Consider the following 26,378-nt stretch of genomic DNA (forward strand, 5'->3'; position numbering starts at 1 on the left):
TGACTTCCTGGAAATGAATGACGAACTGCCTGTGGAACAGAAGGGATGCAGAAGGAAAAGCCAGAGGACAAAGTATCAACTTCTGATTGACAGAATGTTGCTGAATGACTGTAAGACATATTAATCTGGGTATGGCAGAGATTGATTATAAGAAAGCATATGACATGGTCCTCCATTCCGGGATTTTAGAAAGTCTTGAATTGGTACAGGTATCTGATAACATTGTAAATTTTATCAGATCAATGAAGAACTAGAATATAGAGTTAACATCATGTGGAAAATTTTGGGCAAGGGTTAACATCAAGGAGATAGTCAGTCACCATTGCTGTTTGTGATTTGTATGATATCCCTCACACAGATACTATGGAAAGTGATATCAGGGTACACCTTGAAAAATGGAGAAAAATTAAATCACCTGTTACATATGGATGACTTAAAGATCTTTGGGAAGAGTGGATGTGAAATAAATGGTCTGGTGTCAACAGTGTAGATATTCAGTAAGGATACTGGGATGGAATTTGGGATTAAAAAGTGGGTTATGGTTATCATAAAAGATGTCTCAAAGTAGTGTCATCTGATGGTGTAGAACTACCCAAAGGTGAAAGAATAAAGGATATTGCGATTGATGGATATAAGTATCTGGGTATTTTGACGTATGACAAAATAAAGAAGTGAGATGACGGAAAGCTTTAGGTGAGAATATTTCAGAAGAACCAAATTAATTATGTGAAGTAGGTTCAATGGAAAGAACAAGATCAGATTAATGAATATATGGGCTGTTTCCTTAATGTGATATGATGAAAGTGTTGTTATGTAGACAGAGAAAAAGCTTGTGCTGTCAACGAGGACAATAGTCTGGGATGGTATATCAAACAGCAAAGTGAACCCTTGCTTGCCGCTATTAGAAATAGCAACACAATACCTACTGATATATGTGATGCACCCAAAAACATTTAAGAATCAAGATGAGGAACAAAGATTAAACAACTGGAAAATTAAAACAAATGCATGGGCCATACCTCAGAGAAATTGAAAGGAAAGACAAGACCAACACCTGGAGGTAGCTAAGGAAAAATAATCTGAGAGGATGCACTGAGGCATTGATATGAAGCACCCATGGACAAGTTCTGAGAACAAATTACACCAAGTTCCAAATAGATAAGAGCAGTGAATCACCCCTTTGTAGGATGTGTGGTAGCAAAAACAAAACAATCTCACATGTGAGTGAGTGTAGCAAACTGGTGTAAAAGCACTACAGAAGGAGGCATGACATTGTGGCTAAGTTTGTTTGCTGAAGACTGTGTGGAAAGTAGTCTTGGAAGAACACAGAAATGGTATGGACATAAATCAGAAGGTGTCACTGAGAATAATGAATAATCTCTTGTGAGATTTTACAATCCACTATGATTTTCTAATTGATGCTTGGAGACCAGATATTGTAGTGGATAAAAAGAAAAAGGAAACTAAAATTATAGATATTGCCATACCCAGGGATGTATGTGTAGGTGACAAGATGAAAAAAGTGGTAAAATACAAGTTGCTAGAGGATAAAATTGCAAGAGTATGAGCAGTGAAAAGAGTAATTGTCATCCTAGTAGTTGTGGAGCACAAGTTTGAGAAATATGCTGGAGAAATTTGAACTGACATTAGAGCAGAGCATGACCCCAAAACTACTCTATTGGAGACAGTTAGGATTTTGAGATTGGTATTTGGGTGTTGAGTATTCATGATACTCAACACCTTAGTACTAAGTCTTATAATTTGTGGAAAGAGACCCTGTGAAACCTTTGACAACAGGATGCTCTCTGCTCTCAAAGAATTAACCAGAGCAAGTAAAATCAAGAACTCTGAGGAGTAAAATATAGTAATAATGGTTTCAAATTTTGGCATAAGGCCAGTAGTTTTTGAGGGGAGGGGAAGTTGATTACATCAACCTCAGTACTTGATTGTGAAAGGATGAAAGGCAAAGTTGACTGCAGTGGAATTCAAACTCAGAACATAAAGTGCCAGAAAAAATACTGCAAGTCTCTCTAATGGTTTTGTTAACTAACTGCAAGAAGAAGAAGAAGGATGATGATGATGATGATGATCCTTTCTACTAAAGGCACAAGGCCAATGTTTCACTGGTACTTAATTTATTGACCCCGAAAGGATAAAAGGTAAAGTCAACCTTGGTGGAATTTGAACTCAGAACGTAAAGACAGACGAAATACCACTAAACATTTCGTCCAGTGTGCTAACAATTCTGCCACCATCATCATTCATCATCATTGTCGTTTAACATCCGCTTTCTATGCTGGCATGAGTTGGATGGTTTGATTGAGGACTGGCAAGCCAGAAGGCTGTACCAGGCTCCAATGTGATCTGACAATAATAATAATAATAATAATAATAATAATGTTCTGAGTTTGAATTCCACTGACCAGACACTGGAAACCAAACACTGTTGTGGTGAAAAAAAAGGAAGAACATGCATGATAATGAACATAGCATGTCCCAGTGACAACAGGATCAAAAGGAAAGAAGAAAGAGTAGACGTGGTACCAATAGTAAGTGGCACACTTGGAAGTATCAGCACTTGGAACTACCAATATGGCTCAAAAAGATTGGTATAAATGTAAAGACAGAACATCTACAAATATCAGCATTGCCTGGTACTGCAAGAATTCTTTGCAGGGTTCTTGAAGCATGACCAGTAAACAAGTGTCACCTTAGTCTGCTGGCTGTGGACAGCTGACTTTCTATCATACCAAGCAAAAGAAGCTGTGAGTTTTCATCAAATAATAATAATGATTTCAAATTTTGGCACAAGGCCAGCAATTTCGGGGATGAAAGGCAAAGTTGACTTTGGCAGAATTTGAACTCAGAACGTAAAGATGGATGAAATGCTGCTAAGCATTATGACAACAACAAAAGCCAACTTTGAAGACTACCTCTAGTTCATATAATGGAACTGTTTTCTTACCGTTGTAAATCTGAACTCAGTTTATTGATGTGTTTCTCAGCTCTCTGGTTTCTGAGCTCAAGCTGAATGTTTTTGACGTGACATACAAAGTTCCGACAATAATAACCTCGCCAGGCTGCCTGGATACATGTAGCTGCACAGTGCACTGTCAAAATACAAACAAACAAAACATATTATCAGTGTTAAAATGTCCATTTCTCAATAGTAAAAATTGTTGGTTTTAGAGTAACTGATAATTCTATGTTAGTATCTGTTACATCTAACACACTGGTTTCCATTCAGTCTATCACTAATGTAACTACATTTATATATTCATCATTTTCATTCAATAATCAAGGCATTTCCTGGGAGTTTTTATGGTTTCTAACATTAGTACAAAGTCACAAATTTTGTCGGAGTTGATTAAATCAAGACTCGTACTTAACCAAGAAAATTCCCCAACCTCAGAAGAGTTGATGTAATGAAATGAATTTCCTATACAAATTACTGCATGCCGTATTACTGTCCATGTAATTTTTCTCTTTCACATAATTTAAATGCTAATGAAAAAATATATTTCCCATAACTGATAAATATGCTAACATACTACCTATGCAAATTATTGTGTATTATTTTATTCTCTAATGTATCATATTTTCTCTTGCTTCACAGGTTTATCTATAGGACATCTTATTGGAACATAGGAGATATAACTTTTGTTAGTGAATGTGTGAACTAAGTGATATACTGCATCAAAAGAAAAATAAATGTAAATAAAGATGTTTATCAGTAAAAAGTGGCCATCTAGTCAAGTCAAAGTAGTAATATGTGTTTCAGCAGCCCAGTTTCAAATAGTCTAGCATTAATGTGAGAGAGACAATATATCAAAAAAAAGTTATTCTAGCCTTTTACAGGAGAGGTTTTCTGAACATATCATTGTAGCACCCCAAAATGCCACTGCATGTAATTAATGTTACCATCGTTCAACAGGAACTAAGCCAATTCCCATGGTACAAGTCAGTTGACATTGTAGTTAATGTTAACAATTCCATTGCTGTTCCTTCTTACAATCTGCCATTGACAGTAAGTTACTACAAAATTTGAATGCACTAAAACTCTGTCAAATTCAAGACCCACTTTCAAGAACCTCCAGCTTCCTGTAGCACTGCTTTTTCAATGACCATCAACAAGTCTTAGCGATAGTCTCTCAAGAGTTGTCATTTAGTTGAACTGACAAGTCTATTTTTTTCTCATTGTCAACTCTATGTTGCATGCTTGTGTGGTGCCACGTGTAAAGCATCCAGCACACTCTGTGAAGTGGTTGGTGTTAGAAAGGGCATCCAGCCATAGAAGCCATGCCAAATTAGACGGGAGTTTGGTGCAGTTTCCCAACTTGCCAGCTCTGATCAAACTGTTCAACCCATGCCAGCATGGACAATGGATGTTAAATGATGGTGATGATGAAACATTTGTTCATCAAATCACAGAACAAGAAATGTGGTCTACCCCAGAGTTCTTGCAGAATAAAAAACATTTCTGTTAGAATTGTTTCAGTTTTATGTATTGCATGTCAATTTATAATTACAAGGAGATGTATGAAGTAAAATATAGTAATGCCTTGATATATGAGTTAATTTGTTCCCAGAGACTGCTCATTAAGTGAAAACTCATAAAGCAGAGTAATAATTTCCCATAGTAGCAATGTTAGAAATCATAACTCGTCACCAGAAAAATATTTTACCTATAAAATTTATAATGTGGAGGTGCAATGGCCCAGTGGTTAGGGCAGCAGACTTGTAGTCGGAGGATCGCAGTTTCGATTCCCAGACTGGGCGTTGTGTGTGTTTATTTAACAAAAACACCTGAAAAGCTCCACGAGGCTCTGGCAGGGGTTGGTGGTGACCCTTGTTGTACTCTTTCACCCCAACCTTCTCTCACTCTTCCTGTTTCTTGAGTAATGCTGCGATGGACTGGCGTCCCGTCCAGCTGGGGGAATACATCTGCCATAGAAACCAGGAAACTGGGCTCATGAGATTGGCTAGGCTTGAAAAGGGCGCATAAATAAATAATAATAATAAAATTTATAATACTTGTAAATAAATAGCAATAAAACAACAGTAGAATGTAAAGAATATTTTATGTAAAGTAAAAAGAATTTTGTGCTTGGAAAATAAAACTTGTAAGCCCAGGGTCTCGTAAAGTGAGGTGTTACTGTACAATGATAGTATTTTCTTGAGTAAAAAGAAATAAATGAATACAATCTGAAATAGATCATAAAACACCTGGACCTATTCAATTTTGGAGGGTGTTTATAAGTCATTTAAAACACACACAAAAACCATTAGATTCACCTCAACATTTAAATTTAATTTGTCACAATATTTAGCATGGAATTTTGTCAGTGAACAGGTTGTGGTCTCAAAGTGATGAAAATATTTTGACAAATTAAATTTAAATGTTGAAATGAATCTAGCAGTTTTTGTGTGTTTTTAAATGGCTTATGCTGCAACTGTTTTTGTTTCAGCAGACAATCTCAGATCAGGTCACTTGCTATGCAAATACATCTCCGGAAATATTAAACAATCAATATTATTGTCAATTGAGAAAATAAAGCAGATACATAAGAAATGTAAAGTAATGAATACTACTCACGGCTTGCTAAATATAAATTACTTTCTGCAGATACAATGGTAAATTTTCCTGGAGTGATTCTGAATATATCTGAATTTCTCTCTATGCCTAGCCTATTGGATTTTACCTGAAAGTAGATAATATGTTTTCTGTATATATTTTAAGTGTAATAAGAGTTGTTTCCTTAGCACAAAATTATACATGGTTTACTTCACTAATTTCTGTAGACACTGGTTTTAAAAAATGTAAAGACAACATCACTAATGTCTCTTGTCCAACTAATTTTATGCACACTTTGTACAATCTTACACAACATGGTACCCTAAAATTATTAACAAAAATCATACAGACCTGAATGAATGAGGTATTGGGGCAATCATGTTATCATTATTAATAGATATAAAGGAAAGTACACAGCAGAATAATCAGCAGCCAAGTACGATAACTAATAAGTGAATCTATTCTTTGAATCTTAACTACTCAGGTTAGAACGTACCGCTAAATAACATGAACATCTTGATATGCATGTAACTAATAGAAAGGCAAAAATGTACCAATGCATCTCTAAATGAAATATAAATATGTAATGACTAATTGTAGGAAGACGATTTGGGCAAAACAAAGCATGAGTGTCTGAAGGTAGAACAGAAAACAAGAACCAAAATTTAATCTACAGATAAATAATTGAGAAAAGTTATGTTCACAACTCTTTCATATATTTTATACTCATTTTCCATTTTACCTCACTGAACAACTAGCCAATATAGAAGTCATGGTGATTTCAGTTACTGAAAGCAGCAATCATATTTTTTACTCCACTAAACCATGTTAGGAAATCGGATGTTATAGTCCTAGATGATGCTCACTGTTTGAAAAGAAGATGAGTCACAGATGGAATGCCTTTGATCATAGGCAGCTCAATCTTGGCTGATTTGGGAGTAAATGACAACAACCAATCACTGAACAATATATAGTAATAAAAAGGTTTTGTATTATTATTGTCATAAACGATTATACATTGTAGCCACCACCAAAAACCAAGTAAGTTTGATACTAATGGCCTTAAACTTGAGGTGCTTAATTGACTGACAGGACTGATATACATGTATATATAAGTACATTAGATTACAAACATTGTCTATGCAATTTTACACTTCAGTAATTTCCTTATTTTACATCATTATTTAAAATAAGTTTTAATCACTCTGTTCAATTCTGGGTCTTTCTTTATTCAGTTCTTATATGTTTGGGTTTCCTGAACAATTTGAAGCTCAACTTCTGCAGCTGAGAACTTTTAGAAAAAGATGGTTTATTCTAGTTTTTCACTAACATAAAAAAAAATTAAAAAAATCCTGAAGTGCAAAGTACCAGCTAACTAAAAGTACTACATGGTATTCCAGCAGTAGATGTTTTGGGAGTACAGTTGCTTGAAGTAAACCAAAAGTAGTCTTAAAAAATATGTTCAAATGCAAGCAAGCGAACTGGTTAGATGAAAATGATGTATCTGAAACAGAAAAGTAACATCAAGCAGTTTTCAATAGATGGAGTACATGACAAGCTATCAGCTAACTCACATGCAAATGCCTTGCTAGAAAAGGAACTTCAATGTCTAATGGTGTAGGAAAAGAGTTAAATGAAATCAGGTTCCTGCTGAGAGAAGTGTATGATTTCCAGAAAGGTGGAAATGCACCAATGAAGAGTAAGTTAGCTCGCACTTCTGCACTGAGATAGATGATATCATAAAGGGCTAGCAAGTACACTTTAGGCTGGTATTAAGGGGCCCTCAACAATTTCTTGTGAAGAGCTAGACTGTCTACCACAAATTCTGAAAGATTTCAAGAAGGCTTTCAATAATGCAGAGAGGAGAGGGATTATGAACTTGCTCAAAAGATCTGGTTATCTGGATAAATACATGGAAATAGTCAACCAATTTAAGATAGAATGTCCATGATCTCTTTTTGAGGCAAAAGCTTGGATACTTTTCCAGTTGTCCATAGTGCAAAACAGGTTTATGTACTCATTCCAATACTACCTGTGTTAGATCAGTTTCTCTTCTATACTGTAAGATTTAAATAAAAGTTCATCTCAGTTACACTACTTATTTCAACATTATTATTAGATTGTATCATCATCATCATCGTTTAACGTCCGTTTTCCGCGCTAGCACGGGTGGGACGGTTCAACAGGGGTCTGGGAAGCCAGGGTCTGCACCAGGCTCCAGTCTGATCTGGCAGAGTTTCTACAGCTAGATGCCCTTTCGGATGGTGCTTTTTATGTGCCACCAGCACTGGAGCCAGTCGAGGTGGCGCTGGCATCGACCACGTTCGGATGGTGCTTTTTAAGTGCCACCGGCACAGAAGCCAGTCGAGGTGGCGCTGGCATTGGCCACGTTCGGATGGTGTTTTTTATGTGCCACCGGCACTGGAGCCAGTCGAGGCGGGGCTGGCATCGGCCATGTTTGGATGGTGCTTTTTATGTGCCACCGGCACAGAAGCCAGTCGAGGCTGTGCTGGCAACGACCATGTTCGGATGGTGCTTTTTATGTGCCACCAGCACAGGTATCACAACTACTATTTCCATTGATATTTATTTCGATGTTCATGTACTTGACTCAACAGGTCTCCTCAAGCACAGCGGGATGTTCTGGAATCCAAGGTACTTTGAATGGGCAGGGGCTATGCGGAACTGGTGCAGGAAGCAGCCCGGGTCTTTGCAGTCACAGCATATCTCCAGAGATCTCGGTCCTTCGCCATTGCCTCAGTGAGGCCCAATGCTCTGAGGTCATGCTTGACTACCTCATCCCATGTCTACCTGGGTCTACCTCTCCCCCTGATACCTTCAACTGTTTGGGAGTGGCACTTCTTCACACATCTCTCCTCATCCATCCGCAGTACATGACCATACCATTGCAAGCATCGCTGTTGCACACCACATCTGATGCTTCTTATGTCCAGCATTTCTCTTAGGGTGCTTACCCTCTGTCATGCGCGCACACTGACATTACATATCCAGCGGATCATGCTAGCTTCATTCCTTTCAAGTCTACGCATGTCCTCTGCAGTCACAGCCCATGTTTCACTACCGTGAAGCATGGCAGTTCGCACACATGCATCATACAATCTATCTTTCACTTTGAGTGAGAGACCCTTTGTCGCCAGTAGGGGTAGGAGCTTTCTGAACATTGCCCAGGCTATTCGTATTCTAGTGATGACACTCTCTGAGCATCCACCTCCACTATTAACTTGGTCACCCAGGTGGCGGAAACTATCAACTACTTCTAGTTTCTCCCCCTGGAGTGTGATGGAATCTGTTTTCTGAGTATCTGTGGTGTCTATTGTCCCTGTGCATCTGCCGCACATGAAAGCTATCTTATCAGTTAATTTCCCTTTGATGTTGCTGCACCTCTTATACATCCATAGCTTACACTGGGTGCATCTTATGGAGTTTCTACCTACACCTTTCCTACAGATCGAGCAGGGGCCACCTGCCTGAGGGTGTGTGTGCTGAGTTCGCCTTTCTGCTTACTATAACTTTGGTCTTTGCTACATTTACTCTAAGGCCCTTTGATTCTAACCCTTGCTTCCACACCCGAAATTTCTTTTCTAGCTCTGGTAGTGATTCTGCTATGAGAGCCAGGTCATCAGCATAGAGGAGCTCCCAGGGGCATCCTGTTTTGAATTCCTCTGTTATTGCCTGGAGGACTATGACGAATAAAAGGGGACTGAGGGCTGAGCCTTGGTGTACACCTACTTCTACCCGGAATTCTTCACTATATTTGTTGCCAATCCTAACCTTGCTGACAGCCTCTCTGTATAGGGCCTGTACAGCCCTTATTAGCCATTCGTCAATCTCCAGTTTCCGCATCGACCACCAGATAAGGGATCGGGGGACCCTGTCAAAGGCTTTCTCCAAGTCCACAAAAGCTATGTAGAAGGGTTTATCTTTAGCTAGGTACTTCTCCTGCAGTTGTCGGACCAGGAATATAGCATCAGTGGTGCTTCTACCTTGCACAAAACCGAACTGCATCTCATCTAAGCAAAGTCTCTCCCTAATGCGATGACCTTCATCACATGATCCAACAGTTTAATATCCCTGTAGTTATTTCTATCTAGAGCATCACCCTTACCCTTGTAGCAGTTGACTATGGTGCTGCTATGCCAGTCATTGGGTATGACTCCATTATGAACTACCTGGTTTACAATGCAGGTGACTAGGCCATAGCCCACATAGCCAGCTGTTTTAAGCATCTCAGCAGTGATTCCTGATGGGCTGGGGGCTTTACCTGGTTTCATATCCTTAATTGCCTTAACTACAAGGGAGCTGTCTATTCGGATAGCTGGTCCCTCTACTGGGTCAACATTTGGCAGGCTCTCCTCCTCCCATTCATTCTCCACATTCAGCAGTCTTTCATAATGGCTTCTCCAAGCCTCTTTCTTTTCACCAACATTAAAAGCAAGTACCCCATCATCCATGCGGACACATTTCTCTCCTGTAACATCACACTTCTTCTTTTCTGCTACATCTTTGGCTATGTATACCTGCCACCCAGCCTCCCTTTTGGCTACCTGGTACAGTTCCCTGCTACCCCCATCCCTCCAGGCTTTCCAGGCCTGTTTCTTTGCACTAATAGCTTTGTCTACTGCACTATTCCACCACCATGTAGCTCTAGGTCTGGAAGGGACTTTGCACCATCCGCAGACTTGGTCTGTGGCACTCAGCAAGCTGTCCCGTAGGAATTCCCAGCTACCTTCTATGTCCGACGTCTGAAGCTCTTCCTCCCTCTCATCAAATTTCTTGATGAGGATGTCCCTAAATCTCTGACCATGTGAAGGGTTCTTTAGCTTCCAAATCCTTCTTTTCGGGATTGGTTTGTTTCTTGGAGTCCTTCTGGCCTCGCTAATTATAATTCCAATATATGATTGTACTGGATGAGTTGCTGTTTTTTCAAGAGTATTCTTTTTACTTTTCATTTCTATATGTACTATGTACAGGAATAAATCAGTGTGTGTGTAGATAAGAACATCTGTGTTGTACATGTGAATAACGTTAAAGAAGAGAACAACCACTGAATGTAGTTATACTCAAGAAAAATGTACACATTTCTCTTCACCTATAACTAAAAATCAACACATACCTTGCTAAGAAATTACATATTAAAATAATTATTAAACATAATTGCTATGAAACAGACAAGAAAAGAAAGATATGGTCCTGGTTATCATATAAAACTTAACTTTAAAGATACTATGATAAGATCAAATTTAATCATTCTGACCTTCTCATGTAACTGTGGCAACCCTTTTTCAGGACAGCTCTCATCATAGTTTACAGCTTGATTCATCAATTGCTGGTTGGCCTTCTTCTTCCTGTAGACAGTTGGTTCACTTCTTGATAATGGAGGTGGGGAACAGCTGAAAGAAGGGTCTGCAAAAGTCTTGTAGAAGTTTTTGCCAAGAGATCGAATTGGGCGATTGTCATATGCCTCATATTTGGATTCTGTCATTGGCCTTTGTATGACAGAAGAATACAGTTTACTACAAGATGTAATTCTGCCATCATCATTGCTTACTGAGTTATTTGGATTTTCAGTGGTGGTTGGTGAAAAGAGAGGGGTGTAAAATATTGCAGGTTTAATCAAAGAAGCATCCTCATTAAGCTCACTTAGATAAATGGGTATATCATTAGCCATATTTCAGTAGATGTTATCTATAAAAAAGAAATAATTATTTTCAGCTGAGTACAGTAAATACCGATAGATTCAATAGACAGTAAGGAAATATATACAGCAGATCTTTAAACTGTTACAACTTTTGCTACTGCAAGTTCTTTGGTGACTTTTAGCATTACAGCCAAATATTTTGCTCTACAGCTTTTTGTCAATTCTCTCTTATACGCAGTTTCAAAACATACTTAATTGCTTGGCATAATAAACTTCTTTAGAAGAATTTTCTTACTTGCACTTCTTTCACTTTCAGCATTGAGTGCATTTATATACATATCATGAACTTTTCCCATTTTCACACTTTTGGACTCACTTTCTGACTTCACATCAGAAGGCTGCATTAAAGACTCACACTTAACCTGTTCTATACAATATATTTTGAAATTTCAATAACCTTTGTTTGTTACACACAATTTACTGTCGTTGCTTTTTTTTATGTGCTTTCTTGATTTTTGCTGTTAGAGATAACAGCAATTTTCTAAAGGCTTCATCTCGAACTGTTATTAACATTTTCAACCATCAATATGAACTTTTGGCTGTGTTTTCACATTTACTGTATTGTTCATTTTTATTGGACACTTTTTACTCGTTTTCTTTCCTTTTTGCAAGTACATTTTTGTTAACATTTGTTGTATATGTTTCTCTTGGCTATATTTTTTTTTTCTGGTTTTCGATTATCACTCTCATGGTTGATTCTCTGGTGAGAGGGTAGATGTAGCAGAAGCATGATTACTCTTGAACTTTAGCTACCTACATTTTGGCTTTATACTTTTAGCTACCCATTTTGGTTCACCACGTGACAATCAGGTTCATTTAACTTTATTTGGATCGTCCACGCCTTAATGTGATGGACTAGCCTAGTGTCTGTACATCAGCTATAAAATGGGAGTATTTTGGTCTGTTAAACTAAAGAAGGTGAGTTTTGATATGAGCAGCCTGTGAAAACAATTTGATTTTACTTTGCAATTTTCAGCTTGAACAGAATTCAAACCAAAATTCTTGACAATACCATTAGTATTAAAATGTTTATTAATAATCATAGAAATAGATTTTACTAAATTATTTTTAATTTGCATAGCAAAAGAGATTATCAGCCAAATTTTATTATTGGATTTTTCTGTGCTATAATCAATTATAGGTGTATTACCTATCACTTATATTTATTATTCTTATACTTATTTCTATTATCTAGTGTGGTATATGTTATTTTTTTTTTATTATGATTATTATGCTTGATATTTTTAGTATTAGTTGTATTTAACAAATTGTAATGATTATCATTATTGTTTTTATTATTTGCTATATGTTTATATATGTTTTCATTATAGTTTGTAACTATAGTTAGCCCTTGTGGCCAATAAACGAATTAATTATAGGTTGTAACTATATCATTATTATTTGTAGTTTTTTCCTGATTATTATTGTTAATAGAAACTATACTAATGTGAAAGAAATAAACATTATTCTTACTGCCCTTAGATCTATTATTGAAATTGATAATAAACTATGGGCCAGAAAAGATACCCCCAATTGTTTCCCTATTACTATAGCCATGCCAGACACAGCCAATTAACCAACTTAGTAGGAATTTACTTAGTAGGAATCTACATGAAGAATTCCTAGAAATTGGAGATGGATTGTATAGAGATTATGTGCTTTTTATTGTAAAAATTTTTTCTAATAGACGTCTTGAATTAATTATAAGGCAAATATATAAATTCTTTAAAAGATTTGGCCTCTCCATTACCATTGAGAGAGAAAACAACTCTATTAACTTCTTGGATGCTGATTGTAATTTATCAACTGGTTTTCATGAACCTTTCAAAAAACCTGATTTTAACTTAAAATACATACACTCCCAAAGTAATCATCCAGGATCAATTAAAAATGCACTTATTCACAATATTAGTAAAATATCTTATCTATCTTTTAATGAGGATATATTTAATAAACATATGAACCAATATGATATTGTTTTATGTAAGGCGGGTTATAAAGATAAAATAAAATGTTATATACCAAATAGTAATAATAGTAATAACAACAATAACAAATAAATATAATTTAAATTTAAAAACTAAGTATTTACACTATTGCAAGTGTAAATACTTATTTTTTAAACATGGTAAAAATTAAACATAAATGGGAACCTTTAAGAAGGGTTCACAAACCATAATGTAGTTAATTTAACTTGTTGAATTGACCCATATTTAAGCTCTTATTATTACTTTTATTACCATATATTTATTCCCTTTAATTCTTATTTATGTTAAATACCATATCTCCATACCTGAGCCACTTAACATATTTACATCTAGTATATCACCAAGCAAACGCTGCACATCTGAAACCTTTAAATTAAATTTCATCCAATAGTTCTTTATCTTTATTAGTCTAGCTCAATAATAAATTTTTAAGGGGTGAAAAGTAATAATTTATAATTCTTTATTTATTCATTTTTCTCTCTCGATCTATTTTCACTCTTTACTCTGCCAATTTTGGTTTATTTATTTTACTTTATTCTTGTTTTTATTTTATAATCTTTATGTATCCTAACATTAAGTTAATATTCTTATTGGTCTTCTAACCCTTTCGATATTTATAAGTAATAGATTGCATGGAATGTCCTCAACCTTAGTTAAATATTAATAACTATATACACTTGAATTAAATTCTACATACTAATTTTCTATTGATTTTATAAGGATAGACATAATATCACAATATGACATTTTCACCAATTATATTTACTTGAGCCTTCTTATATATAACATTCCAGATGAATATATTGTTATATTCTTACTTTACAACTCCAGTATACACAACCTTACAGGTTTGGAATTGAAACAGTTGTAAGGGGTGTTTGTCAATTTTTTAATCAATAAATAATAATTTATTAATTACCTCTCTAAAAAAGGCCAAATTCATACATGAACCTCCTGTATGTGTGTATTTTATAGGAGAAAAACATGTAATAATTGAAGTAGAAAAAAGATTGATTTCATTCTTGAATGTAATGGCAAATTAAGTTATTTAAGCATTCATGTTGCATTTAAGGGTGAATATTTCTTTATAAACAGTATTCTTTGTTTTATTTCGGGGTGCATAAGGAAAAAGATTTGCTTTTGCTCCCACACATGATACTCCAACATAAAGTTTTGAATCTGAACCATGGTGAGACTACCACTATAGATTTAGATATATTCCTCCTGTATGTGTGTATTTTATAAGAGAAAAACATGTAATAATTGAAGTAGAAAAAAGATGGATTTCATACACAAACTCCTGTTTGTTTATTATATGACAAGAATAAATGAGTTCTATGAGTTATTTTATTTATCAATATGGTAATGGCAATTATATAATACAGTCAATTTAAATAGGTAACTTAGTCATTCTTGAATGTAATGACAGTAATGGCAAATTAAGTCATTGAAGTATTCATGTTGCATTAAGAGTGAATATTTCTTTATAAACAATGTTTTTTTTGTTTTATTTAAGGGTGAATAAGCAATAACATTTGCTTTTGGTCTCACACATGATGCTCCTACATAAAGTTGTCCATGTGAAAAGCATGGTTCTTCAAGTTGCAACCCAGCAACTCTTAGTGCCTGAGTTTTATTAATGCTTATAGCAAAAGAAAGTGGGATAAGAAACTGTGACCACTTTCATTGGAATGGGACATTAGATGGTATAACTGGTATGCAAAGAATGAAGACGGTGTCACCTTTACCACAACCAGTGAGAATATTTGCCTCAATGCAGTTCCTCATAAGTTGGTGTACAATTAGTGTTGTGCCACTGCATAATAGCTTCCCCTGAAGCAGGAACTTTCATTTTGCCGAAGAAAGAAAGAAAACAGAATTTCAATTTTATATATATAGAAAAAGCATAATGGCTTCCCTTGAACCATTTACTTTCATTTTGCTGGACAAACAAATAAACAAACAGAATCTCTCTTATTTAATATGAGAGATTCTGAACAAACAAATGGACAGAATCTCTCTTTTATATTATATATATATATATATATATATATTGTTGTGTCTGGGGAGAGTCATTATCTTTTAGTGCCTTATAATTTAACACACTCACTGGTAAATTTCCCACTCATTTACTTATTTATTTTTCCTAAAATTTTTGTTGGGTCTTACAACCCTTTTCAATAGTCATTAACTGTCCTTTATCCGAGCTGTGTTCTTTCTGTTTGTTTGTACATATGTGTGTAGGTCAGTGTGTGCATGCATACACATGTATGTATGTATGTATGTATGTATGCATGTGTGCGTGCATATGTATATATATATATGTATGTATTCTGCATATACATGTGTTTGTGTGCATGTCTGGGTCTGTGTGTGTGTATGGGGTTTTGTGACTATGTACTGTGTCTGTATGTATGAAGATGTATCTCCATATCCAAAAAACTCTCTCAGTAGAAGAAATATATTGTCAAAAGGCCTAAAATTTACCCCGACACCACAGCACCCTAACTCCAATGAAATATAGAACGATATTTCATAGTTCTCTAGAAAACTATGCCCAACAGAGGAATTGTACGATAAAGAAAACAGGGACGAATCAATTGTAAGAAACACAAGCAATTACAAGCCCCCTATGAAAGGTAAGAATAAAGCTTTAGATAAATGTCTTGATTTTATATCTACCTTCCCTTATAATGAACTTTTACACCCTAAAATCAAGCCCAGTCGAAAGGAATAGGATATGAATTGAAAAACAATAATGACATTATAATTAAGGAAGCTGATCAGAGAAGTGCTATAGTTATTATGGATATTGAACACTACAAAAGAGATATACTACCTATATTACAAGACATGACCTACTATGAAAAGGTAAATAATTACAAAAAATCAAAGACAATGACTAAACTGAACACATTTATTGACAGACATCTAAACGGTTTAACAAACAAAGAATGTGACTACCTAACTGATTTTGATTGCAAGACTAGCTACTTCTATAATCTCCCAAAAATCCATAAGAATCAAACTATTAAGAATATGTGTAAAGAACCGACTTCAAGTTGCATAAACATACAATATCCCACTAACCTTAAGTTTAGACCAATCATAGGCCTGAACTGTGAAACACACAGACTCAGCAACTTTTTAGATATATTACTGAAACCAATTTTAAAATACATACCAAGTCTTGTAAGGGATGACCTAGACCTGTTAAACCACCTTCCAAAATCCATAAACAATGAAATCATTATTGTATCTTTTGATGTGGTAAATCTCTATACCACAATCCCACACCAATATGGACAATAAATTTCTGGCTTGAGAAATACCCTCATGAAATTCTAGACAGAACTGAAAAGAGTTTCATCACTGAATGATTAAAGTTTATCCTTGAAAACAACTCTTTTGACTTTGATGGCAATATTTACGAACAAATATCTGGGACTGCGATGGTGACAAAAATTGCTCTGACATTCCAATCTAGTCATGTCATACAGGGAGGTCCAGATATATGAACAATCTAAATTAATATATAGCTTTAGCTTTCACAAACATCTACTAGAAAACTGGAAACATTACTTAGATGACTGCCTAATCCTATGGATACACACAATTGAACAACTTATATATTTCAGAAATCTAATCAATAGCATAAACAATAATATTAACTTTACCATGAAATACAGTAAAACTCAACTACCATTCCTGGATATACTAATCATCAAAAGAGATAAAAACATTGAAACAGATATTCACCACAAACAAGCAGATTCTAAACAATACTTATTGTTCTCCTTCATGCCATCCCAAACACATGAAGAATAACATCCCCTTTAATCTAGCAAGAAGAATCTGCACAATTGTCTCAAACCCTGAAACTTGCAATAAAATGCTCCAGGAACTAAAATAAGTACTACTTAAAAGACAATATCCATTAATGGAATAGAATGTGCCAAAGTAATAAATTTTGAAGTACGAAAGTGAAAAATGCTCCTGATACAGCCAATACCCTTTATTATAACACACAATTTAAGAAGCACAGAGGTTTACAATATTATCTACCAGAACAGTCTACTACTAAAGCAAGACCCAAGAATGAAACAAGCATTCGAAATATATAAAATAATCAAAAGTAAAGTCCCTCAAAAAATTCCTCGCAAGTGCTAAATTATCTTCCACAATTCCTACACCAACAGTCAAAAAGTTTGGCCACCCCAATTGTGGGATCTGCATCAACCTTATTGTAGACACAACCTACAAATTCAAATCAGGACAGATTTTTACCATAAAAAAATCACTTTACATGTTCTTCAAGGAATTTAATAAATGCTATCGAATGTCAAGGATGTAATGAAAATTACATGGGTCAAACAAAGCTTACTCTAAGAAATAGACTGACCATTCACCAACAACAAATACAAGATCCCAGTACTTGACAGATTCCACTGAGTGGACACATAGACATATGTTAAAAAAATAAGTCACCCAAATTCCAGGTCTTCTAACCCTACCTATGTTCAGTGAATACCACAGATGAAGCATGGATAAACAAAGAAAATACTTTCATACAAAAGTACAAACCAAGACTTAATAAACTTTAACAGAGAACATACACAGGTAACTACTCACACACAAAACTCATTCTGCCACTTATGATGAAGAACCTACACAGCTAACAACCTAAACTTTAGCCACTAGACTACATACGAACAATTCCTGTCCACTCTCTCACCAGACAGATTAAATTTGGAGTGACTTGATTATAACTAAACATGTTCAGTCAACTGTGTCAGCTTTTTTTAAGGAGCAAAATATACATATTGGGAAATGTATAAAAGGTTATAAACTTAATGTTCATTCTCTACAAACACTTGACAGAAAACATTCAGAGCATTGATTGTTTGAACACGTTCAGTCAACCATGTCAGCCTTAACTTACCATGCCAAACTTTATCACTAGATACTAACACATGGACATAACAGGGAAAACATACAAAAATTTCTAAGACCAGTCATGTGACTATCCTCTATAAATCAAATCCTTTTCAAAACATACTAATTTGAGCCATGAACTCCCTATGAAAATAGGGCAAGCATCAAACACAAGTCAGAAGAAAGGCAGCTGTGACATAAGCCATGTCTTTCTATTTGAACATTTTGAAAGTTGAGTGTAAACTGTGAAATCGGTTAAAGCTTTAAATATATTAATAAAAAATATTTTAACTATTCTCAGTGCATTTTCAACTTGTATTTTTCCTACACACACACACAAGTATAAGGTTGTGGTTTTCGTGGACATGAAACCTTTGGTAGCTCCATGATCAGAATTAACTTTTAGCTTTAATAATAATATATATATACATATATATATATATGTAATATATTGCTGCATGCAATCAAGCCCTATGCACAGCATTTGTGGAAACTCATCTTAGGCCTGATATAGAGGATGCATGTACCAACATATACCATATTGCAAATGGACAGAAGGGAAAGGGGCCATGGTGGAGTTGCTGTATACATCCATGAAGACTTCATGCCCCAAGTCCTACAGTCATATTCAAATTCAGTATGTGACACTGAAGTTGTATACATAAGACAATACAATATACTCATATGCAATAGATATCACCCACCAGATGCTCTAAGCCACACAATCAAATTTGAAGATTGCCTAACAAAAATAAGAGCCCCCCATGAAACTGGAAAATTATGTCTTTCTTATGGGTGATTTCAACTTACCCAGAATTAGATGGTCTGAGGGCCTCATGCTCTCAGGAATGACGCATTGTAAACAAGTAGAAGTGGAGTCCCTGCTCAATCTCATTAATGCCCTATTCATGGAGCAAATTGTGCTCCGACCAACCAAAGCAAATAAGATACTGGATCTCTGTTTCACAAACAATATGGACATTGTTCATGATGTGAAAGTGATGCTGACATTAGTTTCGAATCACAACATAATAGAGCTGTCTATATATCGACCAAAAGTAGCCAGAGACATACAACCTAAAGGAAGCACTCAAAATCTCTCCAATCTGAGCTTCCACAAAGCAGACTGGAAATCGATCCAAAAAGAGATCCTCAGACAGGACTGGCTGAAATATCTCTCCACACCAGACATTGGCATGAAACTAGAATATTTCATGTCTGTTATACAAACCGTATGCCAGAAATATGTCTCAAAGCACAAAGCCAACAGAAAAAGGAACAAGATTCCAAAGGAGGGGAAGATCCTCATGAGATGACAGATGAAGGTTGCAAATTGCCTCAACCAACATCCCCAAAGTAGTGAAAGGTCCTGACTAAAAACAATACTGATGGTGATTGAAAAACGCCTGCAACAATCCTATGTGAGGGAGAGAGAAGACAAAGAAGCCTGGGTTATAAAAAACATTAAATCAAACCTAAAGGCCTTCTTTCATTATGCAAAAGAAACTGCCTCAGTACACTGCAAGATAGGACCCCTCACAGACAGTGAGGTAGTGAATGACCAGTTGAAAAGTGTCTTTACCACCCCATTGGAACACAGACAAGTGAACGAACAAGTGGATTTCTTTGCCACCTCACCGATAACCAGCAAGGCAGTTGTGATGGAATACATCGACATCAGCAAAGAAGATATACTACTAGCCATAGATGAGGTGGACATAAACTCAACTGCTGGTCCTGATGGTTTCCCAGCAATCCTCCTCAAATCGTGCCCTGGCAAAACCCCTCCAGATTCTCTTCCAGAGCTTTCTTGCAAATGGCAGGCTGCCAAGCAAGCTGAAGGAGGGAATAATATGCCTAATCCATAAAGGGGAAAGCAGAGCAGATGCCAAAAACTATAGGCCTATCTCTGTGACTTCACACATCAGCAAAGTTATGAAACAGGGAAGCTAATTGCATTCCTTGAAGAAAATAACCTGCTGAGTGATACCCAGCATGGCTATCGACCAGGTAGGAGCTGCCTGACCCAGCTCTTACAACATTATGACTGGGTGTTGAGGCAGTTACTCAACAACTCAAATGTGGACATAATATACCTTGATTTTGCAAAAGCATTTGATAAAGTGGATCATGGTATATGCTACAAACTGCATGTTTTTGACATGAACTCAAAAGAAAGGTTTTTGGTTGATACAGGAGCAGCCTGTTCAATTTGGCCTTTAAAGCTTTTAAAAGAGAAACCAAAACCTGTTTATTTGACTTTTCAAGCAGTTAATCAATCTGATATCTGAACATTTGGAGAGATTAGTTTAACTCTATAAATTTACGAAGAGAATAAGTGGATCTTCATAGTAGCAGATTTGCCTTACCCAATATTAGGGGCAGATTTTCTGGCATACTATTATCTAATGGTAGATGTAAAAAAACAAAAACTGATAGACACAGAAACTTCATTAAAAATTCAAGGAATGAGATGCAGAAAAGCCACAGTCAGTCCATTGTATTTCATAGCGTCCTCAGAAAATCGTTATCACAGGATTTTGAAGAATTATCTGAATATCACGAAACAGTTAGCTCTAAATACCAAGTGTGTGCATTCGGTAACACATCACATCATCACACAAGGACCACCAAGTTTTTATAAGCCAAGAAGACTATCTCTGGAAAAATTGAAGGTTGCTAAGGCCGAGTTTAGTCATATGTTGGACCTTGGTATAATTTGTCCTTCCAGTAGTAGCTGGTCAACACCATTAGTTATGGTGAAGAAGAATCTCATTGACTGGCGTCCTTGTGGAGATTTTAGGCAACTTAATTCAAAAACAAAAGCAGATAAATATCCAATTCCTTACATTATGGATTTTGCAACTTCTTTGAGTGGTTGTACTATTTTTTTGAAAACTGATTTAGTTAGGGCATATATACATGTGTGTCCGCACACCCATGTACATGTGCCTATATGTATATATACATATAGGCGCATGTTGGTTCTTGTATGTGGTGTGAAACAGTGCTGTTTACTGTTTATAGTGGTTATCATTTTAAGTAATTAAATATTTATAGATATTCTAGGAGTTTTTGAATGATTATGAATCATTTTTTGTTATAATGGTGACAACATAGTGGTTTTGTAGCATTTTCTTCTCTGTCCTTTCCTGGCAACTCAATCAACTCTGTTTCTATGTTTATAAATGACGTATTTGTGCTCCTGTGTAGATATCTTAGTGAATATGTGTGAGGTATACTGTAGAAACTCATGTACGTTGCATACCTGTGTAATTTACACAGGTGATTTTCAGGATAACAATTGTTAAAAAAAGCTTCTACTTGTGTAAAATTTGCATCCAAAAGTTTTCAGAATTGTCGATATGGCCAGAGGGAAAAGGTTTTCAATTTAGTTGTATTTAGGATAATTTCACTTACTTATGATTAGATTTTATTAAATTTTCATTAAATAAAAATAATTTATGTTTAACAGGTATCACATTGAAAGCTATTAAATTACGAAATGTTTGTGTTGTTTATAATAAACTTTAATCTACAGTTCTTGCCCACAAGAGATTATATCCAATCTTTAGCATACTTCTGTATGTCTTCTCAAATCACAATAGTCCTTATCAACAAAAAAACAAAGCTGATAAGTACACACATGTGTTGCAAAATAAGTTTAATTACCAATAAACATCATTTGGATGACACTTTACTCAGCCGACAGAGGAAGGTGACTGATCAAACTGATTATGTAAACAGAATACTGATTGGTCGAAAGTGTCTTCTTGTCTCAAGCTCTGATTTTCTGCCTATTCTTGTTGGAACCTTTGATATGGAGGACTGAAATTTTAATCTCTTTCCACACCCTCAGAAAAAAATTTTTAACCACACATTCCAATACAATCAGAATCTACACCATTTGAAGTATATTTATAGAAAATTTCATTAAAAAAATATCTTTATGAAAGTTATGAGGAAACAAAGTAGCGGGGGGAGGGGGACACATGAGTAGGAATATCTTTTTTGAATGAAATTTTCTACCAATACCTGTCGGGATGTATCGATTCCGAGTACATCAAAATTTAATGTAAAAAGGAAAATATTGGTGGGCACATACATACAAACACATTACATGATGTATATCTTCAAAATGAAACTAGAATTTTGGAAAAGGCCCAGGCATGGCTGTGTGGTAAGAAGCTTACTTCCCAACCACATGGTTCTGGGTTCAATCCCACTTTGGGCAAGTGTCTTCTACTATTGTTTTGGGCTGACCAAAGCCTTGTGAGTGAATTTGGTAGACAGAAACTGAAAGAAGCTTGTCCGCCTTCCATGTTGGTATGGGTAGTATATATTTATGTCTGTGTTTGTCGCCCCATATTGATTGACAACTGATGTTGATGTTTATGTCCTTGTAACTTAGTGGTTCATCAAAAGACAGTGATAGAATAAGTACTAGGCTTACAAAGAATAAGTCCTAGAGTCGATTTGTTTAACTAAAAAACCCTTTAAGGTGGTGCTCCAGCATGGCTGCAGTCAAATGACTGGAACAAATAAAAGAATCTGTATCCGGGCATTGCTATAGATGTGCACCCCCAAGGGGGAGGAGGGCATGAGGGGCACGTGCCCACCTCAAGAAAAGAAGTGCACCCTTCTAAACAATGTTACCACGCCCTTTTCTCCTGGAATTGCATTCCCTTCTGACCTTGTGCCCTCCTTTCGAAAAATTCCTGGGACCATGCCTATAACTTCCAGAAAAATGGATACTTTTTTAGGGATTTGCTAGAAAGAATTTTTCCGAGAGGGTCGGAAAATTCACATGACCCGACTTCTTTCCCTCATCACTTTCAGGAAAATGGGTACCATTCAATGAAATTTTATAGAAATACTTTTCAAATGGTATTGATTACGAGTATAAAGAAATTTGTCGGGAAAATGTTTTCTGAAAGGGTGAGGAGAGGACTGTCGGAAATTTCACACGATCCGTTTTTTTCTAACTTTCAGGGTCTAGTCTAGCGCCCGCTCATCAAAACGAACCCTCCCAGTCTAATAGATGTAAAAAAAAAAAAAAAAACGTGTAGAAAACGTGACCAGGGCTTAAACTGTATATTGATTGACCACAACAAAGTCGGTGGGGTACACATGTGTAGTTATGCCACTTTAGAAACTGGCTCAATTCTTTAATGGTGATGAATTCGAAATACCCCAAAACATAAACATCCATTTGACAATCATCAACTGCGTAGTTTTAGCCGATGAAAGAAGACGCATTGCACACTAGGGACTATCTAGAAGGTTTCCTAGATACCAATAAAATTTTAATAGAACTACAATATTGTTTAAAAACATAATTACTGAGATTAATTACTTACATTAAAGTTAGTTTTCTAAAACGTCTTCCATCTTGAATTTGAATTCCGAGGTAACTAATTAAAAAAAAATTATATTTAATATACTTCTATAAAATAATGGATTTGAAAATTAATATTGTAATTTAAAAGTAATATTAGCGTACACATTTCTGAAATTCTTCTTAGTTTCGGTGTTAACTATTTAGCGCGTAAATATTAGGTGTGATACTGTTGTCATTTCCTTATCCGGTCTCTTGTAAAGTCGTCATCATGAAGTAAGTATTACATTAAAGACTTATCCGCAAAAAAATCATATTTCAATTGCTAAATCTAATTTATTGTTTACTAATATTGATAATTTGTTGTATATATTTAAATATATGTATGTATTTTTATACTTACAGGATTGAAGTTTGCAGTTTCAGTGGTTATAAAATATATCCTGGTCATGGGAAGCGCATGGTTAAAGCCGATGGCAAGGTAACTTTTGAAATTGGTTTCGTATGTCCTAGAACTGTGTGATTGTTCAAGGTGTAGCTACAATTTATATTCTTATTCCTAACGGTTATCTTTCATGTCAAACAGCAGTTTTTTTTTGTCATATTTTAAAAATGCCAATATCAATGCACAACGATTATATACATATACATATACACACAAACACACACGGTGCTTTGAAGAAATTGTTTAAATTACAAATATGCAAAATACGTTTTCAAAATTTTTAATTTCCCCATTCCTCAATTTTAATTTTAAATTTTTTGGAAATGTTTATTTCAATCTACGTGGAATCTGTAGTTATGCCCTTTGAGGAAAATGGATATCTTTTTACTTCACACTCGCGTAGGAAACGAATTTGAAATGCGCAGAAAGAAACTGGGAAAGGTGGAGGATTTCGTTAAATTCACATGATCCTTTTGAAATCACAAACTAGGTTTTTCCGTAGGAACTTAGATGCTAAACACCCCTTTGAAGGGTTCGGGGTCCTTCATATTTATATATATATATATATATATATATAATGCGGGTACTACTTGAGAACAGTGGTCCCGGTGCGCGCATCCGCGCCAGCTAGTCATGACTAGTCGATCCTTTGTGTTTTATTTACAAAGAAATTATTTAAAAAATTTGCCGGTCAAATTGAAAAGATCCTTTTAAAATATTATTTACTTTGTTCGAAAAATATAAAAACCCCATTTTCTTTGATATTTATTCAGTCTTGAAATACAAACATGTATGCGCGAAACTATTCGTTTGCATACGCGCAAGTCGTTGTAGGATCGACTACTTACGACTAGCTAGCGCGCACCGGGACCACTGTTCGCTAGTGGTACCCTCCCTCTAATTTCAACAGATCCCCATAAATTAGAGAAAATTGAGGCTTGCAAAACGGCAGTTCTGTAAATTTCTTCACAAAAGAGTTCCCAGTTGACGGGCTGTTGCAACAAGTTTCCAATGTATATTTTACAAGTTACCCTCAAAAATATATTGTGTGATTTATATACGTAATATGAGTTTACAAATATTTTATTCAAAATTAACTCATTTTTTTTACATGTAAAGTGAGTGAAAAATTTTGATTAGTAATGATCATGTTCAAACAAAATTGAAATAATTATATATTTAGTTGAATTTACCTGTAATGCTACTACTATTAAATTGCCTTCAGTTAGTTAAAGATTTTTTCTTTTTGTTTCATGCTGGGATAGCACCTTGAAGAATTTTAGTTGAATGTATTGATCCCAGTACTTATTTTTTAAAAGCCTGCTACTTATTCTATTGGTCGCTTTTGCTGAACTGCTAAGTTTCAGGGCCATAAATACATCAGCACTCATTGTCAAGTGGTGGTGGGGAGGACAGACACACATGTCTATATATATGACAGCTTCTTTGAGTTTCTGTCTACCAAACACACTCGAGGCCATAGTAGAAGACAATGCCCAAGGTGCTACCATGTGGTTTTGGAAGAAATCTTACTACAAGCCTTTTATTAAATTGTTCCAGAAATCACTATGACCATATTTGAATTTAATTGAAACACATAAGGGGTCTATTTGGGTTAGAAACATAGTAATGGACCACTTAAAGAATGAAAGAGGTATATGAGTGGGTGGTGAAAAGTTCTTGGCTTTAAGGATATTGCAAAGGGCCTGGTTGGAGATCCAAGATTCCATTGGTTTAAGTTTGTTCCCCCTGTGCATACTATTGGCTGTTGTATAGCTGTAGGTGGACCAGTGCCATTTGAGTGAAATTTGATAGATGGAAACTGGAAGAAACCTTCTCCATGTGTGTGTGTGTGCTGATACTAAATAAGGTACCAATTATACAGTGACTTATGACAAATATAAAAATTTGCTATGGTAGAAAATATATTTGAAACACAGGCAATGCTGATTGCCTTTGTTTGATATGTAATGCTTCTTTTTTTCTTCTCAAATTTCCTTTTAAAACTTGATAGCTTATTGTCGATGATCTACTCTTATATTGTACTCTATTGCTTGGTGTGCATGGTCTTAGGTTTTGACGATTGTACATTACATTAGGTAGGGCATCTAGCCATAGCTGACCTCTGCCTTGCCTGCTTCTAGTTAAACTGTCCAATCTATGCTGGTGTGGAAAATGAACATTTGAGGATGAGGTTGCTTGTTTGTATACATTTACATATCTCTGTATTTATGCTTTCACTAGCAGCATAGCCTGGCGTTGCCCGGGTATGTAAGAGTAGGCAACGACTAATCCCAATCTAGTCCTTTCCCTCTAGGGAACGAAGGCGCATGTGTAGGTTGCAATGTCTTCTCTTCACCTGAATACTTCAGTTTATA

The 26,378-nt window shown here is 35.6% G+C and overlaps 2 protein-coding genes across 2 annotated transcripts in view; one reads left to right on the forward strand and one right to left on the reverse strand.

The window, feature by feature from the left end:
- Positions 1–1,214: 1,214 nt before the first annotated feature.
- LOC115220282 lies at positions 1,215–23,737 on the reverse strand. The gene is made up of 6 exons (XM_029790392.2): positions 23,721–23,737; positions 23,578–23,631; positions 10,851–11,281; positions 5,597–5,702; positions 2,966–3,110; positions 1,215–1,314 (listed from the first exon to the last, which is right to left on the reverse strand). Exons 3-6 carry the CDS (start codon positions 11,262–11,264, stop codon positions 1,215–1,217), a joined length of 765 nt encoding a protein of 254 aa, XP_029646252.1. The 5' UTR covers positions 11,265–11,281; positions 23,578–23,631; positions 23,721–23,737.
- Positions 23,738–23,751: 14 nt separating this feature from the next.
- The window catches only part of LOC115220399 (60S ribosomal protein L24), a 28,378-nt gene continuing 25,751 nt past the window's right edge, over positions 23,752–26,378 (forward strand). Inside the window, exons 1-2 of the mRNA XM_029790521.2 lie at positions 23,752–23,831; positions 23,961–24,036. Coding sequence (XP_029646381.1) covers positions 23,827–23,831; positions 23,961–24,036 — 81 coding nt within the window. The 5' untranslated portion in view covers positions 23,752–23,826. The remainder of the gene's footprint in view (positions 23,832–23,960; positions 24,037–26,378) is intronic.

This window comes from Octopus sinensis, linkage group LG16, assembly GCF_006345805.1.
Source record: "Octopus sinensis linkage group LG16, ASM634580v1, whole genome shotgun sequence".
Taxonomy (NCBI): domain Eukaryota; kingdom Metazoa; phylum Mollusca; class Cephalopoda; order Octopoda; family Octopodidae; genus Octopus; species Octopus sinensis.

What these genes read in the sequence shown, in the direction of transcription:
- LOC115220282 (XM_029790392.2), bottom strand. Translation starts at nt 11,264, where the DNA reads ATGGCTAATGATATACCCATTTATCTAAGTGAGCTTAATGAGGATGCT. An exon ending in TAATTTATATTTAGCAAGCC is followed by an intron (nt 3,111 to 5,596) that starts GTGAGTAGTATT and finishes GTATTTTGACAG; the next exon opens with TGCACTGTGCAGCTACATGT. An exon ending in CTGAGTTCAGATTTACAACG is followed by an intron (nt 1,315 to 2,965) that starts GTAAGAAAACAG and finishes TGTTCTTCCAAG; the next exon opens with ACTACTTTCCACACAGTCTT.